The following is a 17,366-nucleotide window of genomic DNA, read 5'->3' as shown; positions in this document are numbered from 1 at the left end:
ACCAGCCTGGGCAGGAATATCTGTGAGACTCATCTCCAATAAACCACTAGAAAACCAGAAGTGGCGCCGTGGCTCAAGTGGTAGAGTGCTTGCCTCGAGCTGAAGAGCTGAGGAACCCAGGCCCAGAGTTCAAGCCCCACAACTAGGAAAAAAAATTAAAAAATATATATGGGAAAGTAGTTTTGTTTGCTCTAGACATTTTCAGTTGTGTTTTCCAGCATGTATTAAGAATAGTACCTGTTCCCTGACTCCCACAGTTGCTGCTGAGAAGTTGGGTGTGCACTCACTCCTTTGAAGACCATACGCCCCACTCTTCAGTACACCCTAGGTGATTCTAAGAACCTACAGATGCTCAACATCGAGGATGACAACTTGTCACAATTGTAACTACTTAAGTATAAAATGCATTTATTAAGTACTACTACTACTAGATAGCCTTGCCTTGTTGCTGCTCAGTACTGCAGACTACCCTGTCTCTGCCACTCCTTTGAAGATGGCTTCCTCCAGAGAGGATCTGGGCACTCCTATTCTTTTGTGTTAGTTTCTAAGCAAGAGTGCAAATTTAGATCCAAATCTGAATAAAGGAATTTCAAAGAAACTTCAGAGAATTAAAAAAAATTCATCTATTGAAAGTTCTGGTTTTCAACCTGGGTTCAATTCCTCAGTACCACATAAACAAAAAAAGCTGGAAGTGGCACTGTGGCTCAAGTGGTAGAGTGATAGCCTGGAGCAAAAGAGTTCAAGCCCCAGGACTGGGGAAAAAAAATAAATTCTGGCTTCAGGGTGGCTGGCAGTAAATGACTTCCCCTGGCCACCTAACTCAGCAGCCCAGGCTAAAGCTTCGGGCCTTACCTGCTACTTGACCTCAAAATTCCTGTCATTACCTCTGAAGTAGACTAGGAGAACCACAGCACTGGGTTTTTATGTTTCTCCTTCACAGGGAGGGGTATTTTAAGAAAAAAAAAAAACTTAAAATTATAAACTGAGCCAACATATTATATGAATATTTTAATGCAAAATGCTTAACACTTAAAATTAGCAAAGCTCCATTTAAATTAAAATTCCATTTAACTAAAGATGGTTAACCCCAAGAATCGTACAGTAGTTGACTTCTGTATAATGCCAGTCCTATATGCAATACAATAAGAACTGCATCATTAGCTGTCACTTCCTCCTTGGCTGTTCTGGACCCTAACAGGTGGGGCAGGGTGCTCAGACAGACATGAAATAAAGTAAAACTCAAAGTAACTGTGCAGTAATTCCTAAGTTAGAAACCCATTTGACTAAGCTGTCCAAACAGCTGGGGAATAACTGCAGGTATTTGTTCAGAGCTGGTAAGAGGTTTTGTTTTACAACGTGGTAAAATCTGCACTAGGTGAGAAGTCACAGTATAAGGATGCATGGTCTGTAAATAGTTCCTACATATACACACTTAGTGTCTGTAAACACTAGAAATATACATTAGACAGAGGACCCTCACAAGTCGGGCACAGTTTAAAAAAGAAGATGAGGTAACATGAAATCTCAACGTCCACAGGAATCCTGCCTGAAGAGTTTGAACAGCTGCCAGTGATTCATTTCCAATGTGCAGGGAGGGTTACGGTTTGCTAAAACCAGATTCACTGGCTTTCAGCATAGCAACTGCATCTTTCACTGCATGGTAGATAACATTTTTCACCTAAAAATGGGAAAAAAGGTGATTGTTTACCATTAAATAAAAAACTCTTGTCACAAAAATATCCCTACCACCAATTATCCACACATCTCCACTTTTTGTCAAGAGCTATTATAAAGTAGTTGTACAAAGGTTGGAGGATAATGCATCTTGAGCAAAGTCTTTCTGCATTCCGTCCCTACCCTCAAGTAATATAGTTCAACTTTTACATAACGTACATTGAATATAATGACCATCTGTCAGAACTGAAAAGTCAATATTCATCAAGAAATGCCCGTATTGCTCAGGCTTCTTCAGATCAGTATTTCACATAGTTTAATGCCATATGGCCTGACAAGTTCAGTGGGATGTTTACTATCACTTGAGCTATGCCTCTGGTCCTTTATACTAAACTTAGACTTGGCCGATTCTGCCTGGGTTTTCCATGTAGCTGGAACTACAATGTACACTACCATGTCTGACCTCTTGAAAGTCTTTGTTCCCAGAGATTCCAGTTTTGCTCCATTTACAGTCCATGAAACCCTGCAGCACTAAAGCGCAAGCATCCTGGTTCACAGGATGATTGCTGGCTGAACTAGAGGTCAGAGGTGAGAACTAGGTAGGCTCCGTTTTTAGTAGTAAAGCCTTTCTCTCTGTGCACAGGCCAGGAAGTAAATTTCAAGCCAGCGTGAATTTCTTCCTCTAGGTTTGCTCCTCCTTCACCTAAGTAGATAGCAAACTAGGTATTTTGGGGGCAGGGACTGGGGAGGGTTAACATGAGATCTCATTATGGAAACCAAACTGGTTTGGAACTTGGGATCCTCCTGCTTTGGCCTCCATACCCAGCTCTTGGGCCCTGATGTGCATGGGACTTACTGTTCCAAGTCCACTGGCCCTCTCTATAAGGTCCTTCTAATAAATCGTTTCACTGTGAGTACATCAGAATCTAAGGTTGGTTCTAAGGACTTTTATGGGCCATCATGCCAGAGATAACAATGCTATTTTTACCTGCAATTTGTCTTCATGGTTGGTGTGAGTCTGTGACAGATAACGGAATTCCTGAGTAAGCCAGAAGCAGTGTTTAACATGCTCTGGAGACACAAAGTCTTCAGCCACTTTGATACAGCTATATAAGTTATGAACCTGAAAAACACCAACCCACATCTGTTCACAAACTCAAAAGATCACAGTAGAAAGATAATAAACAAAAATGAATGTGTGGAATAGTTTTTACCTGATGTGGAGCTCCTGCTGGGATAAAAACCACATCCCCGAGAAACTGTACAATAGCCCAGCCTTGAACTCCATATTCTTGATGAAGACGCTTTCTTAGTGACCGGTCTAAATACCAGCTCTGATCATGAATAGGATCATGGTCTGCTGGGTTTTCTTGACCTTGTTCTTCTGATACCTAGAAACACATTCAAAATAGCAAGCAACTGAGCAATGTACTAAGACTCAAGCTAAGCATTTCCCCCACTGAATAGTGTTGGTAATTAGTAAATGTTGGGGTTTTGTCAACTGAAGTGTCCCAGTTAGCAGAGAATAGTAGTACTGAAGAGATACTGACAAGGGCTGGGAAGGTGGCTCCGTGGTAGAGCGCTTGCCTTGTATACATGAGTTCGATTCCTCAGTACCACATAAGCAGAAAAAGCTGGAAGTGGTGCTGTGGTGGTAGAGTGCTAGCCTTGAGCTGAGGGACAGCTCCCAGGCCCAGAGTTCAGGCCCCACAATCAGAAAAAAAAAAAAAAAAAAGAGATACTGACAAATGATAAACTCAGGCTCCTTAGATAAACTAAATGCTTTACAGCTTTCATTGAATAATCGAGTTCTGAAAATTCCCAGGGTCTATACATAGTAAGCAGCAGATTTTCTGGAGTCAAGTGATCTTGACTCCATGTTAAAGACCTACTTCATTGTCATGCAGTGGGGGAGGAGTGTTCACAGCCATGCTCAAGGAAGGAAAATGTTTGTCAGCTGATTGTAACCAGCAGCCTCAGCACACAATGACGCAGAACTACTATATAGTGCCCTTCCTGGACAACCTGCCAACCAGACTGTTCCAAATTCTTTTACACTGGGGCCAAAGACTGATACTTCTGAAGTGCTCAGATTTCAAGGAAGTAAAAACAAACACATTAGGAGACACCACATGAACTAACTTGACAACAATAATCTCCCAATGCACTGTAATATAGAATAATCATAAAAGATAAAGCCTCTTTCTTTAGAATAACAGCCCTCATCTTCTTAAGTCCTTAGCAACCACTGTCAGCCTACCCAATCTGACATGCCAGTTGGTTTACAGTATGTAAGTAGTAATTCTTAACAATGCTATTCTTTTCAAATGTCAAGAGTGAAGGATCACACCTTTTTAAGAAATTCCCTTATCTTCTCCGTGTCCTTAGCAGCATATATGTGCCAGAGGGCTCCTGGCTTCTCTTTTCCTTCTATAAATCGTTTTATTGTAAGTTCATCAGAATCTCCGTCTTGGATGGTTCTAAGGACTTCTAGAGCAAAAGAAAGCAAATATCAGAGCTCAGGCACCTAGTCTACTTTTTAGGGAGTGAGAGTAGGGGGGACCCTGGGATTTGAATTCAGGGCCTTCATGCCTGTTATGAAAGCACTTGACAACCTACCTTCTTCCTGCTCACACTGTCCTTTGGGAATTCCCACATAAACCATGACATTAGCTGCATCAGATACATCCAAGTGAAGATTGGTTGTTCCATATTTCCGATCTTCTGGAGTGATTAATCCTGCAAAAACAAAAATGTCTTAAAGTTACTGAACACTGCCTTAGGTCTTTCTACATTAGATACTGGTCACAAAATTTCTATGATTATGCAAAAGTTAAAAAAACATTATTTTACCTTTTCAATTTTGAAACATACTTATCAAATATCTAACTACAAAAATAATTAAAACTTGCTTCTGGGGGCTAAGAAGGTGGCTCTGTGGTAGAGCGCTTGCCTTGCATGCATGAGGCCCTGGGTTCGATTCCTCAGCACCACATAAGCAAAAAAGAAAAAAGCCGGAAGTGGTGCTGTGGCTCAAGTGGTAGAGTGCTAGCCTTGAGCTGAAGAGCTGAGGGACAGCGCCCAGGCCCAGAGTTCAGGCCCCACGACTGGACCACCCCCCAAAAAAAAACTTGCTTCTGGCAGCAAAGTAGTTCTCTAACAGATTATTCTGCTGACAACAGCTAAAAATTCTGGGTAAAATTGTATTTTCTAAAAGTTTTTTGTCAGTATGCTAGCAAAAAAGAAAAAAAAAAAGGTATGTATGTGGGGAAATACTTGGAACCAAAAACTCTATTAGTAAAAGCTGACTCCTGAAGCTAGTATTTTCTGAAAGGACATTTGCTTACTTAATCAGGTGAGCTCAGGCTTTGGCCATGGTAGCTACAGAATGTTCCAGGGCAAGAGGCATCAGCCAAGGTCTGCTCAAGGGAGGAGTCCATTAGAATCCTCCTACTTCCATACAAGAAAAGCTGACACTGCAAATGGTGGAGAAGGAAGGAGGGATTGCTATCTAGCTCCCTGAGCCATAGTGAGGTCACTTCTTACCTTTGGAAGACTCAGTTGTTAGCTCAGTTGTTACCCTGGTTGGCTCATTTCTAACCTAAGAAAGACTCTTCTCTTTACACTGGATGGCAGAGGAAGCATGTCTTAGAAGGGCAAGCAATGACAGTCTCTGAAAAGGGCCAATACAAGCTGGGCGCTGGTGGCTCCCCTTTAATCCTAGTTACTCAGGAGAGTTCTGGGGATCTCGGTTCAAAGCCAGCCTGGGCAGGAAAGTCTGTGAGACTCTTACCTCCAATATACCACTCAGAAAACCAGAAGTGGCGCTGTGGCTCAAGTGGTAGAGCACTAGTCTTGAGTTGAAGGGTTGAGGGACAGAGCCCAGGCCCAGAGTTCAAGACCCATGACCGACAAAAAAGGGGCCAATACTGTTTGGAGGAGGGCTTGCGTAGGGATGCCATTTGAGAGGCTATGCTTAGAAGAGGATGCTTTAGAAGTCTTAGAGCCTTATTACAAGTTCTTTCCAACTTGCTGAAGTATCAGTCCCAAAAGAAGGAAAAGCATTGGGTAGGTATTAGGGTGAAATCACAGGATAGATAGATAGTCTTTAAAATGGTGAAGATTAAGGGATAAAATAATGAAACAATTATAACAAAAAGTTGGTAACTATACTCGGTGATGAGTCTATAAGAGTCCATTTACTAAACTTTATTGAGAAAGTCTTCAGTGTATCTGGAAAATATTTCCATATAAAAACTTTAAAGTTCAGGGAAAGCAATTAACATGCTAAAAATAAAATTGAAGTTGTATAAAACATCTGATCCTACTTATTAAGCTCAAAACAGAAGAGAAACAAAGTACTGGCCTAGTGCCATGGCTCAAGTAATATGCCTATCTGTTAAGGCCTGAGGTCCAAATCCCATTACCGCCAATAAACTCTACAGTCTGAAAATGTTGTATAGGGAAACAAATATAAATGGTAAAATTGTAAATATTAAAGAGAAATGAACACAAATTTAGGCCAAGTGGTAAAGACTAATGCTCCCAAGAGAGTAAGAGTTGTGCATGATAAGGAAGGAAAACAATGGCCCAAAGTCTATTTGATTACAGTCATAGGTTATTTGCATATGGATACATCACACATTAAATTGAGGAAACAGTAATAGGAAAGAATTCCCAGGACAGTTTTGTCAGAGAGATTTTACAGAGTAACACTGCCATCTATCTGAGAGTATTAAGGAGAAAAAAACCTACTCTACTGCCAAGCTATTTAAATCACGCAGGTAATTTATCCTGAAAAATTTCTCAGATAATCTATTTCTATTCCAATTACCTTCTAAGTACAGATACTCATGATATGCTACTAATGGAAGAAATGCTTTGATCTGCCAAGAATTACTGTAAAACCCTACTGTCAATAGCTGCTTTGGTTAGGACCTGAAGGGCCTGAGGGAAGGGAACCCAAAGCCCTTGCAGAGAAAGAATATGCAGGAGGATTTCCACCTTTCCTGCTCTGCTGTGCACATTATTTCTACTTTATCCTGAAAATCTCTCTTGAGAACCACTCATCACTGGAAGTGTTCTACAACTCCCAGTGGTGCCTAGGTAGACTCAAGTATAACTGTGTTGGTAAGGGGGGAAAAAGGGGTGTGGTGTGTCAGTTCGTCTTCCCCCCAATCATCCCAAGAGAACAAAGGTATCAAGATTCTCTCCTCTGAGCAAGGCTGTGGTCTAAGAGGCCAGCTGTGGAAAATGACAGGGAAGTAATTATGGAAGGAACCAAGTTTCCATTAAGACTGGAAAAGTGACAGGCAAGCAGTAAGTGAACTTCACTGAAGGAATCAAACTGGAACTTCAACGAGAAGGAAATCCTCCAAACAGCCAACTTTAACCCAGTCCTACTTTAACGATTATCTTATATTGAAACTAGACAGGAGACTATGACAGATGATCAAAAGTACAAGACCACCCTAGGATCCATTTAAGCAACATGAAGATTCTGCAATATAAAATCAGATGTAGAGAAGAGAAAAAATTACATACACTTTATACCTTTATACCTGCAGCTATGAAAAATACACATGGCCAAGGAACCAAAGGAGTTATACAAGCACAAAAATAGTCAATGTGTTAGCTATTAGCTATTTTCCATCTCTCTCTCCCCGAAAATCAATTTTCCAAACATCTTGTTTTATTTCCATTATATTTTTTTAAAACCAGCTGTTTCTTCTTACCATAAGCATTGTACATCTTGGGACCCAGGTCTGGCCGAACAAAGTAGTTTGGCAGCCTAGAGGCCAAGTTCAGTTTGCCATCTCTCCTTGTGTACTCAGGCAGTGGAATGTTAGCCATCAGATCATCAAATCTAGGAGAAAGCCAGAAATTTGCCAAATAAGCCTGCTTTTCTCAGTTATTGTATGATTTATTTTGCTCCATTTTCTATACCAAAAGAAACAAATATATCTGTGATCATTAAGTTGGATATAGCTATTGGTAATATTTAAGACTAGAATTACAGCAGTCATGAACAAAGACATTTTTCTTTCTCCTACATCTCAAAAATGTGCCCAAATGTTTTAGAATATCTTAGACAAAATCTCTGAACAGCCAGGCACCAGAGATTCATACCTATAAAACCTAGCTAATTGGAGGCCTTGAGCTGAGGACTGCAGTTTGAAGTCAGGCCAGGCAGTGAAGTCTCTGAGAGTTTTACCTCCAATTAACCACACAAAAGACAAAAGTGGTTGGGCCAGGAAGGTGGCTCAGTGGTAGAGCGCTTGCCTTGCATGCATGAGGCCCTGGGTTCGATTCCCCAGCACCACATAAGCAAAAAGGAAAAAAAGCCCAAAGTGGTGCTGTGGCTCAAGTGGGAGAGCGCTAGCCTTGAGCTGAAGAGCTGAGAGGCAGTGCCCAGGCCCAGAGTTCAGGCCCACGACTGGAACACCCCCTCCCCCCGCTCCCCCCCCCCCTCCAAAAAAAGAAAAACAAACAAAAAAAAAGACAAAAGTGGTATAGGTGCAGTGATTCAAGTGGTAGAGGATACTCGAGCAAAAAAAACCCCTCAGGGACAGTACCCAGACACTGAGGTCAAGCCTGAGGACTGGCACAAGATCTGGGCAGCAACTTCCTGATTAAGAACACTCAAGGATAATGTATTACTAAGTAGCTGTGACGTTCCTTTTCATGATTTCATGCTCAACTCAGGAAAATGGAGCTACCAATTCAGAATACTGAGAAGTGACTGGCGTTTCCCCCATCTGACTGTAAACTGGCTACAGGTCTACACCAACCTCTTCTGTGGTGGAGCACTTCCCCCATTAGTCAAGCCAGATCTACAACTCATTAGCTTTACCTCATTTAAAAACACATCTCCTGCACCAGTGGCTCATCACCTCTATAACCTTGGCTATTCAGGAGGTTGAGATCTAAGATTTCAGGGTGGACAAATCCTATAGACTCTTTAATCTCTAGCAAACTAACTAGCAAAAACCTGGAACTAGACGTGTAGCTCGAGTGCTAAGAGTGCTGCCATAAGTGAAAAGCCAAGATCAAGTACCAATACAGACATTAAAAAAGAAAAGCAAAAAACCCCAAACCTATCTCCGAAAGTTATAGGTAAGAAATAAAAGTATCAGTAAAACCTTGGAAGTTCGATATCCCAAATGACTTTTTTTTTTACGGCCTCAAAGAAGAATTTAGCTGGGCTGGGAAGATAGCTCAGTGGTAGAGCGCTTGCCTTGCACGCCTGAGGCCCTGGGTTCAATTCCTCAGCATCACATAAGCAAAATGGAAAAAAAAAAGCCGGAAGTGGCGCTGTGGCTCAAGGGTAGAGCGCTAGCCTTGAGCTGAAGAGCTGAGGGACAGCGCCCAGGCCCAGAGTTCAGGCCCCACGACCGGACTCAAAAAAACAAAAAAAAAAAAAAGAAAGAATTTAGCCTACCAAATCAAAACCTCTCTCTACCTTTAGAATCATACCTGGAAGGCATCATATCTCTAAAATCTTCTCCTGGTGGCCAGTCCTTAAGTTTCAACACCATTGGTTCTTTATCATTTTTCAAACGATCTGAAAGGTAACATCCAGATTACATTAACTATTTGTAACTCAGAAACACACAACAAATTAGCATATTTTTGTTTCAACAATGGAGACAACTTCTCTATATAAAAATTTCACAACCCATTTAGAATAGAAATTCTATTTTTAAAAATCCCCCACTTACCAATTGCAAACCCTTTTATTCCTATAGCATCAAATTACTGTGTACCCTTGAAGACAGAAAATTAAAGACCCCAAATTAAGGTGTATTAGGGTCATATCTTTATAGATGGTTCTTTAAATTGTTACTTGTTCCTTGAGGTCCAGCCATTCCTTTAAGGCCCATCTGCTTCTCTTGCTCAGTGTTCCAGAAGCACCATGCAGCTCCCAGCTAGCCAAAGCATCACACTTTAATAATCAAAACCCACAGGGGTTTAAATATAATTTTCTGAGGCAGCATGAAATAAATATGACGTGGTTTTGCTCAGAGATGGAGACCACCTCATCTTCTTTGAGGGTTTTCTGGGCAGTATCTCTCAGGTTTAAGTCAGAACATTTTTTTGGGGGGGGGGGTGTTGTCCTTGTAGGGCTTGAACTCTGGGCTTGGGCGCTGTTCCTGAGCTCTTCGGCTCAAGGTAAGTGCTCTACCATTTGAGCCACAGCACCACTTCAGGTTTTCTGGTGGTTAATTGGAGATGAGTCTCACAGACTTTCCTGCCCAGACTGGCTTTGAACCATGATCCTCAGATCTCAGCATCCTTAGTAGCTAGGATTACAGGCATGAGCCACCAGCACTCAGCTTAGTCAGAACTTTTTTTGCACTATGAACTTTATAACTTCCAAGACTTGTAAGATTAAAAGAGGAAAAGTAGACACTTTTTTACATCTCAACCCCCTTGAAACATCTTTCATACATACTGGGAACATCTTCAAATCCATCCCAGAAGTCTCCCACTGTGGCTCCGGTGATGATTTCATTGGTCCTACAATTAACTAGGTCCACTTCCTGCTCACCAAACTCTTTCCGAAAGGATTCAGGTTTCCAAAGTTCAGTGTTCAGTTTATGATGTACTCCTGACACCATCACTGGCTACAAGGGAAGAAAGAAAACTTTAGTTTGAATACCTCTGGCTCTGTGTAGGCCACAGACAGCCCACCTTCAAGCAGCTACTGGCTTGTTTCTATGTGGCTGTTCTTCAGTCTCAGCCGACAACACAATGGCTTTTAAAGCAGCTCTAATCCTCACCATTCATCTATTACACATTCTGGTCTCAAACTACATTACTAAGCTTCTGCTAGGGAGGATCACCCTACTGACCTGGATCCCGTTCAGAATAAAAAGGCCCAGGGCCAAGCAGGGATGTCCTTCAAAAGTGCACTGCTATGGGCCTAACAGCCCACCACTGACAAGCAGCAATATGGATCTGAAGGTGCCAATACTTTGTTGTCCAGGATACCTGGGACTTATGGTAAAAAGCCTGCTTTTAACATACTAGCCAAGGACTACAGTGTGGCTAAATGGTATGAAGCATGAAGTCCTGAGCTTAAATCCTAGCACTGACAACAAAAACAATGCTGAAAATAACTTCAATAATTTTTACGCAAGCAAGATTTATACGGTATTATATAGTGAAAAAAAGCCCTGCTGGTTTGGTTAACTGTTCCTACAACCTCTGAATGTTAGCAAATCCTAGTAGTATACACAGAACTCAGAAAAACACCAAGTTGCTGTGCAACCCTTTTCTATCTGACACTTCCCCCAAATTCTTGTCCAAGAACAATGTGTTCTTTTAGTGGGGATACTACTTGGCTAAAAAGAAAATCCAAAGATCCAGAAAGCAAAACAAACCAAAGCAGCACAGAAATGGGCCAATAAAGCTATCCATCTCCTAAACAAATCAACCACAACTCAAGCCTTAACAATACTGTTTTTAAAGAAGGTTCCTTGGGAAGGGGGGAGAGAGGACACTCTGACTGATATCACATGGCTCCAACCCTCCACCTGCAGTCAGCACAGGCTTTTATGCAGGGAAGTAGAAAGCATAATTTTTTTTTTTTTTTTGGGGGGGGGGGGGTCCAGTCGTGGGGCCTGAACTCTGGGCCTGAGCGCTGTCCCTCAGCTCTTCAGCTCAAGGTGAGTTCTCTACCACTTGAGCCACAGTGCCATTTCGACCTTTTTTTTTTTTTTCCTGCTTATATGGTGCTGAGGAATTGAACCCAGGGCCTCATGCATGAAAGACAAGCACTCTACCACTGAGCCACCTTCCCAGCCCGAAAGCATAATTTAAAAAAAAACTATTTTGTCTAATCCTCCAAGACCCACCTGCCTGCCTCTTAGTCACACTTCTATTTCCCCTGTTCATGTCCACTAAACATGATTCACTAAGCCTGTGCCTCATTGAGAAAACAAAAAACAAGAAAACAAGGCATGGTGGCCTGGAATCTGAGCTAGTTGTGGGGGCAGAAACAGGATTGTATTCTGGGGCCAGCCCAGACTAAAGGCCTGGGTCATGACTCAAGTGGTAAAAGCTTGCCTATGACAAATGAGGCCTGAGGTCAATCCCCAGCAGGAAAAATGGGAGGGGAAAACAAAATAACCACAAAACAAGGATGGCCAACGGGAAGCACTCAAGACTCTTAACTGGGAAAGGCAAGTTAAGCATAAAGTAAGACACACAGCCACCCCCATCCTCCATTAGATCCACCCTCAACATAAAAGCAATACCATTTAAGGGGGTGAGGGTTAGCAGAACTATGTCAAAGGAACAAAGAAGATGGATTTGAATTGGGCCAGGGAAGCAGAGGCTGGAATTACCTGCCCTTGTTTCCAGCACTCTCTAAATACATTCCAGTTGCTCTTGTTATTGGGATCTTGTAAACACAGCAAGCGATTATCACACAGCCAGTAGTGAGGAGTGTCAAAGCCCAGAATGCTAGGCTTGATGGTCAGTCCTTGAGGCCTCTTAGGTAAATCTGAAGAAGTCTTGTTTTGCACCAAAGAAGCAAAGATGTCATCAAGGATTTTTGGTGTATTCTTGAGTCCATTCTCTGTCTGAATTTGGGAAAGAACACAACTATTACACTATTCCTTGGCACCAAAAAAAAAAAAACAACCAAACCAAAAGAACCCCAAGCTGATAGTAGTCAGATAGGGAGTCCAAGCCAGGGCCAATGAGGCGTTTCCCACCCTCCCTTTGGGTACAGAGAAGTGAGAGTAAGAAACACTATAAAGGATATTGGGTCCCGGCCCATTGCTGTAAGCAAGGGAGACTTGTCCCCACAGAGGTTAACAGGTCCTTCCTCCTACACTTTAACTTATTAAATCTTCTTTTCCTGCTTATCAACATCACAAGTACCTACCTTTCCTGTAGAGGAATTCAAGAGATTGCGGAGGAATCCAGAATTATTGTTGCTAACAGGTGTCAAAATTGTGTTGTTAAAGGTATGTAGGACAGTGCTGGATTTATTCAGAGGCGGAAGGGATGGAAGGCATTTGATTTCATTCTTTAAAATTGGCATTGTTGGTTGTTTTTCTAAAACAAAACCAAAAGCATCCACATTTAATAGCATGCTAGAATATATTCCTTAGTAACCTATTAGCTCAGTGGTGGAGTACTTGCTTTGCATGCATGAGGCCCTGGGTTCGATTCCTCAGCACCACATAAGCAGAAACAGCCGGAAGGGACGCTATAGCTCAAGTGGTAGAGTGCTAGCCTTGAGCTGAAGAGCTGAAGGACAGCGCCCAGGCCCAGAGTTCAGGCCCCATGACCGACCAAAAAAAAAAAAAGAAAAAGAAAAAGCTCTCCTCCAACTTTTAGGCATCCAGCTACACTTACATTTCCAGAACAACACTGATTGGTCATGCATGTAATTTCTTTACAGTCAAATTTGACTCACTACAATTGAGTGTTTGCATGAAGGAAAATGACCTGCAGTTCTTCTCACTTGAAAGTAGAATTACCCAAATTCTAATCTAAGTCTACTCAACACCAAAGTCCATGCCTGAGACAGCAGCAGCGGTAACAAAAGAGAAAGTGCTGGCAGCATATTCAAATTTAGACAAAACAGGATGATGTATAAGCAGACAGCAAGGTTAACCAATAAGTAACTGTTAAGCACAGCACCATCTTCCCAAATAAGGCCTTATCTAATATAACTTCTCTTTGGTCTGTAGGTCATACACACTTTCACTGATGGCAGATCGCAGAAAAACTTCTGGGACGCTAACCACTGCTCAATAGTGGAGGCCACTAGGTCCCTCCATGAGTGAACTCATGTTCTCAGGAACTAACAAGGCAGCAACTGACCCTTGTTTTCCTTGTTGACATTGCCGCTGGTCAGGTCGGCCAGCCAGCTTAAAGGCGAGGTGCTGGCAGGACAGGTGGGTTTTATGCTGGTGGCCGGCTTGGAGGCTGCTTCTTCACCCACCGTCGCTGGCTCCAAAACCAAGGGATTCTGCTGGATCACAGTCCCAAGAGCAGGTTTCTCCCCAGCTAATGACGTCTGTGGTACAAGTAAAAGGAGAATTACACAAAAGCTAAAGCCTGCTATCTTCCCTTTCTTATTTTCTCCTCTAAAAGCCATCTAGTAAGAGGTAAGTAACCAAAACAAAGCTACCAAATAAAGAGCCCTAGATACCACAATTGCAAATATCACAGAGAATAAGGAACTTCCTCCATCTGTTACTTCCAAGCATTATAGTGAAAACACAGGACATATAACACATACAATTCACAAGGTATTTAATTCCTTCATTCCTCTACCACCCAGCCCAAGTTCATACATATCCTTTATTATTCCATATACCATGTGACTTTATTTTTTTTTTTTTATTTTTTTTTTTTTTTGGGTCCGGTCGTGGGGCCTGAACTCTGGGCCTGGGCGCTGTCCCTCAGCTCTTCAGCTCAAGGCTAGTGCTCTACCACTTGAGTCACAGCGCCACTTCCGGCTTTTTTTTCTTTTTGCTTATGTGGTGCTGAGGAATCGAACCCAGGGCCTTGAGCATGCAAGGCAAGCGCTCTACCACTGAGCCACCTTCCCAGCCCTACCATGTGACTTTAAAATGGCAAGTGTTCCCTGAAAAATAGGCCAGAAGAAGCGCTCAAAATACAACTGAATGAATAGATGAGGCATGCAGAAAAGAAAAGCTAGGGTTTCAGGAGAAATGGGACAAAGAAAAGGGAAAATGCACTTTTGCTTAAACTTCAAAATATGATGATGTCTCCTGAAAGCTTTTAAAAGATAAACTGAAACAAACTGGAAAAGGCACACCACTTCTTCTGGTATTCAGTTGATGAGTTTAAAAACAGGAGGAGTGAAAGGAATAGTCAAACTTGTGTGCTAAATGTGGCGTGCTTCTCTGCTGCCCAGGCGTTAGCTCTGGTTGCCATTCCTTTATCACTGATGAGAAACTCTAGAGAAAGAATTTGAGTTCAGTTTTGGTCCCAAAGACCAAAAACTCTTTTATGACCTCATGCTACCTTCAACACCATAGCTTTAAGCAAGAATTTTTGATTATTAAACACAACTGTAGGACAATGATGAGTGGGGTGGGGGCAGAGAGGGAAAAGAGGGGCAGGTGTGATGGTAAGGATCAGTGATGCCATTAGGAAAGAGTAATGGACACAGAAGGGCTTTATTCACCCTTACTTCCTTCAACTCTTCATGTAGATTGTAGGTAAGAAAATGTATTCATTAAAAAAATCTTTCAAGCTTATCTGAAAAATTCTGCAGGACACATGAAAAACATTTAAATATGTGTACAAGTTAGCAACACACTAGGTAGATAAAATGCAGAGAGGTTTGGCTTTCTCAAGAGACAAAAATGTAAAGCCTGAAAGGGGTCACAGATGGGGTGCACAAACGCAATGAAGTGTAAGAACAGGGCTGTGAACTGTCTACCCCACTGACAGCTGTTTTATGTTCCTTTCAAATACTCTGCTAGAAATCCCTGGGTTACTTGAAAAAACAGGTAATAATCACAAGGACGGTGAACAGCACAAGCAACAATACCTGTTTGAGGTCTTCCTTTGAGACTGGCTTTGAAAAGAATTTGAACTGTCTGTTTGAACAGGGACAGTTTGCCTTTATTCCCCATTTTGCTCTGATAGAATGAACAATGTCTCCAACATCATAGAGGGCTAGGAAAAAAAAAGGTTCAGAGGCAAACATTTGAACAAGGGTGTTAAGATACTTTCAACCTCAAGCCAACAGAACAGCTGACATTTCCCACAGGATTGCTTTTCTCAGCAGCATGGTGTCCCATCCCTCTTTTTCATCCTGCCTTTCCTAAGTGTGCCATTTTCTTAACTTCTACAAAACTAGCCACAAGATTTTTAAAAAATGCTGGGGCATTATTTTATGTTCTTCTGGGCAATTCACAGAATACAGGAAAATAAGGTAAGTAATCACAACACTATACCAAGTCAAACCAAACTTATCAGCCCCTGTGAGTTAACCTAGACACAAAAGGAAGGAAATACCTTTGCCAGGAATGATCTGTGTGGGCATCAGATTCTCAGGTTCATGGATCTGACTCTTCACACATCTTAGCCAAGAGAAAGTCTTGTAGGTGGCACCTGCAAATAATAGACTTGCGGTGACTTCTCCATGGACCCTGCTGCCCCAGAGCATCAACCAGGGATGGTGACATGGCTCAAAGTAATACATGCCTAACAAATGCCAGGCTGTAAAGTTCCAACTTCCAACACAAAGAAAACCTAGGAATTGATGTCAGGCTTCCACTTTCAATGTGTCATGGGGTAAGAGCAGAATTAAGAAGGCTCTCACCTTGTTGGCAATTCTTTCTTTTCATCCGGTAGCAATCCACACACACCCCAAATCCACACCGAGGACACACCCAATGCAGGTTGAAGATGGTGGTGTCACAGACATCACACATTTCTCGAACACCTTTGACAGCTCGTTTCCAGGCAACCTGTCCTGCAAGAATTAATAAATCGTTTAGTATTGGGAGAACGCTTAAAAAATGAAGCATGACGTGTGTTGCGGGGGAGGGGATAGTATGCCTACCTATGACTAGAGTCCCCCCCCTTCAACTGTTCAGCTGTCTCTCTGCAATGCTTACTTGGATTTCCTCAGCACACTCATGCCTGCCTGGTGCTACATATACTCAGACAGAGCTATGCCTCCCCAAGAGACTAAGTTGTACTCAAGAAGAAACCCTACTCCAGCTATGAAGCACCACTATCCCACAGAAGCACTTCCTAACCCTTTAACCCGAGTCCCTTAGAAAAACTAGAGGCAGCACACACCAAGAGAGGAAAAAGGTCACTCAGATTAAAAAAAAAAACAACAACAACCATCAGCACAGGAGCTCTGAGCTCATCACAAATGCCCCAATCCACTCAGATAATCATTATAAGCCCCAAAGTGGCAGAGACTGCTGTTCATGGCAAGCTGAGACAAAAATATTCACAAACTCTATCTCAAGTCATAGCTGGGTATGGTGAGGCACACTTGTCATTCTTACTATGGTAAGAAGCATCAAACAGAAAGATTGTGATCTAGGGGGTAGACCTGGGCAAAAATAGACATTAAAAAAATAACCAGAGCAAAAGAGGGCTGGAGGCATGGATTAGCATTAGAAACATCTGTGAAGTTTGAGGCCTTGAGTTCTAAGTCCAACACTGTCAAACAACAAAAAAAAACTAGGATGCTTAGTTTTTTTTATTTCTTTTTATTGTGTCCAGCACAGTAACTTAACATGGGCACAAAGTAACAAAGGTGAGTTCCTTCACCAATCAGGGAGAAACTTGATTTTACCAGATTCACACTAACCAAACATCCAGGAGACTGACACACAACCATCCAGGGCAGCTCTGCAAAAAGTAGTCTTTGCCATTCCAGTAGCCAACACTTGACAAGTGGAAGAATGGGCCTTCCAGGACTGGACACACCACTGGATATCTCACTTTAACAGGGACAGGCATCCAGTCAGCTGACCGCACCAGTTATCAAAGAGTAGGAGCAGAGTAACTGTGGGTACATGTCTACTTGCTTTTTCTATGGACACATCTTTTCTAATCCAGTGAGTGGTTCTTTCTTTCTTTACACTGAGCATGATCCAAATGACCCAACTTGTGCATTAACCTACCCCACCTGATGAATGAACTGTCATTTCACTACATTTCAT

The 17,366-nt window shown here is 42.1% G+C and overlaps 1 protein-coding gene across 2 annotated transcripts in view; it reads right to left on the bottom strand.

The window, feature by feature from the left end:
• Positions 1-993: 993 nt before the first annotated feature.
• Positions 994-17,366, bottom strand: part of Kdm3a (lysine demethylase 3A) — a 51,720-nt gene continuing 35,347 nt past the window's right edge. For both annotated transcript variants that reach the window (XM_042690382.1, XM_042690383.1), the window contains 14 exons: positions 16,001-16,153; positions 15,694-15,789; positions 15,224-15,351; positions 13,519-13,714; positions 12,572-12,744; positions 12,027-12,263; positions 10,130-10,301; positions 9,151-9,238; positions 7,410-7,540; positions 4,294-4,413; positions 4,025-4,164; positions 2,889-3,065; positions 2,663-2,797; positions 994-1,678 (listed from right to left, as the gene is read on the bottom strand). In XM_042690382.1, coding sequence (XP_042546316.1) covers positions 1,598-1,678; positions 2,663-2,797; positions 2,889-3,065; positions 4,025-4,164; positions 4,294-4,413; positions 7,410-7,540; positions 9,151-9,238; positions 10,130-10,301; positions 12,027-12,263; positions 12,572-12,744; positions 13,519-13,714; positions 15,224-15,351; positions 15,694-15,789; positions 16,001-16,153 — 2,027 coding nt within the window. In that variant the 3' untranslated portion in view covers positions 994-1,597. The remainder of the gene's footprint in view (positions 1,679-2,662; positions 2,798-2,888; positions 3,066-4,024; positions 4,165-4,293; positions 4,414-7,409; positions 7,541-9,150; positions 9,239-10,129; positions 10,302-12,026; positions 12,264-12,571; positions 12,745-13,518; positions 13,715-15,223; positions 15,352-15,693; positions 15,790-16,000; positions 16,154-17,366) is intronic.

Source organism: Dipodomys spectabilis, unplaced genomic scaffold (assembly GCF_019054845.1).
Source record: "Dipodomys spectabilis isolate Male_0828 unplaced genomic scaffold, ASM1905484v1 ptg000137l, whole genome shotgun sequence".
In the NCBI taxonomy this organism is placed as follows: domain Eukaryota; kingdom Metazoa; phylum Chordata; class Mammalia; order Rodentia; family Heteromyidae; genus Dipodomys; species Dipodomys spectabilis.
The sequence above is the reverse complement of the archived record's forward strand: the minus strand, read 5'-3'. Positions and strand labels throughout refer to the sequence as shown.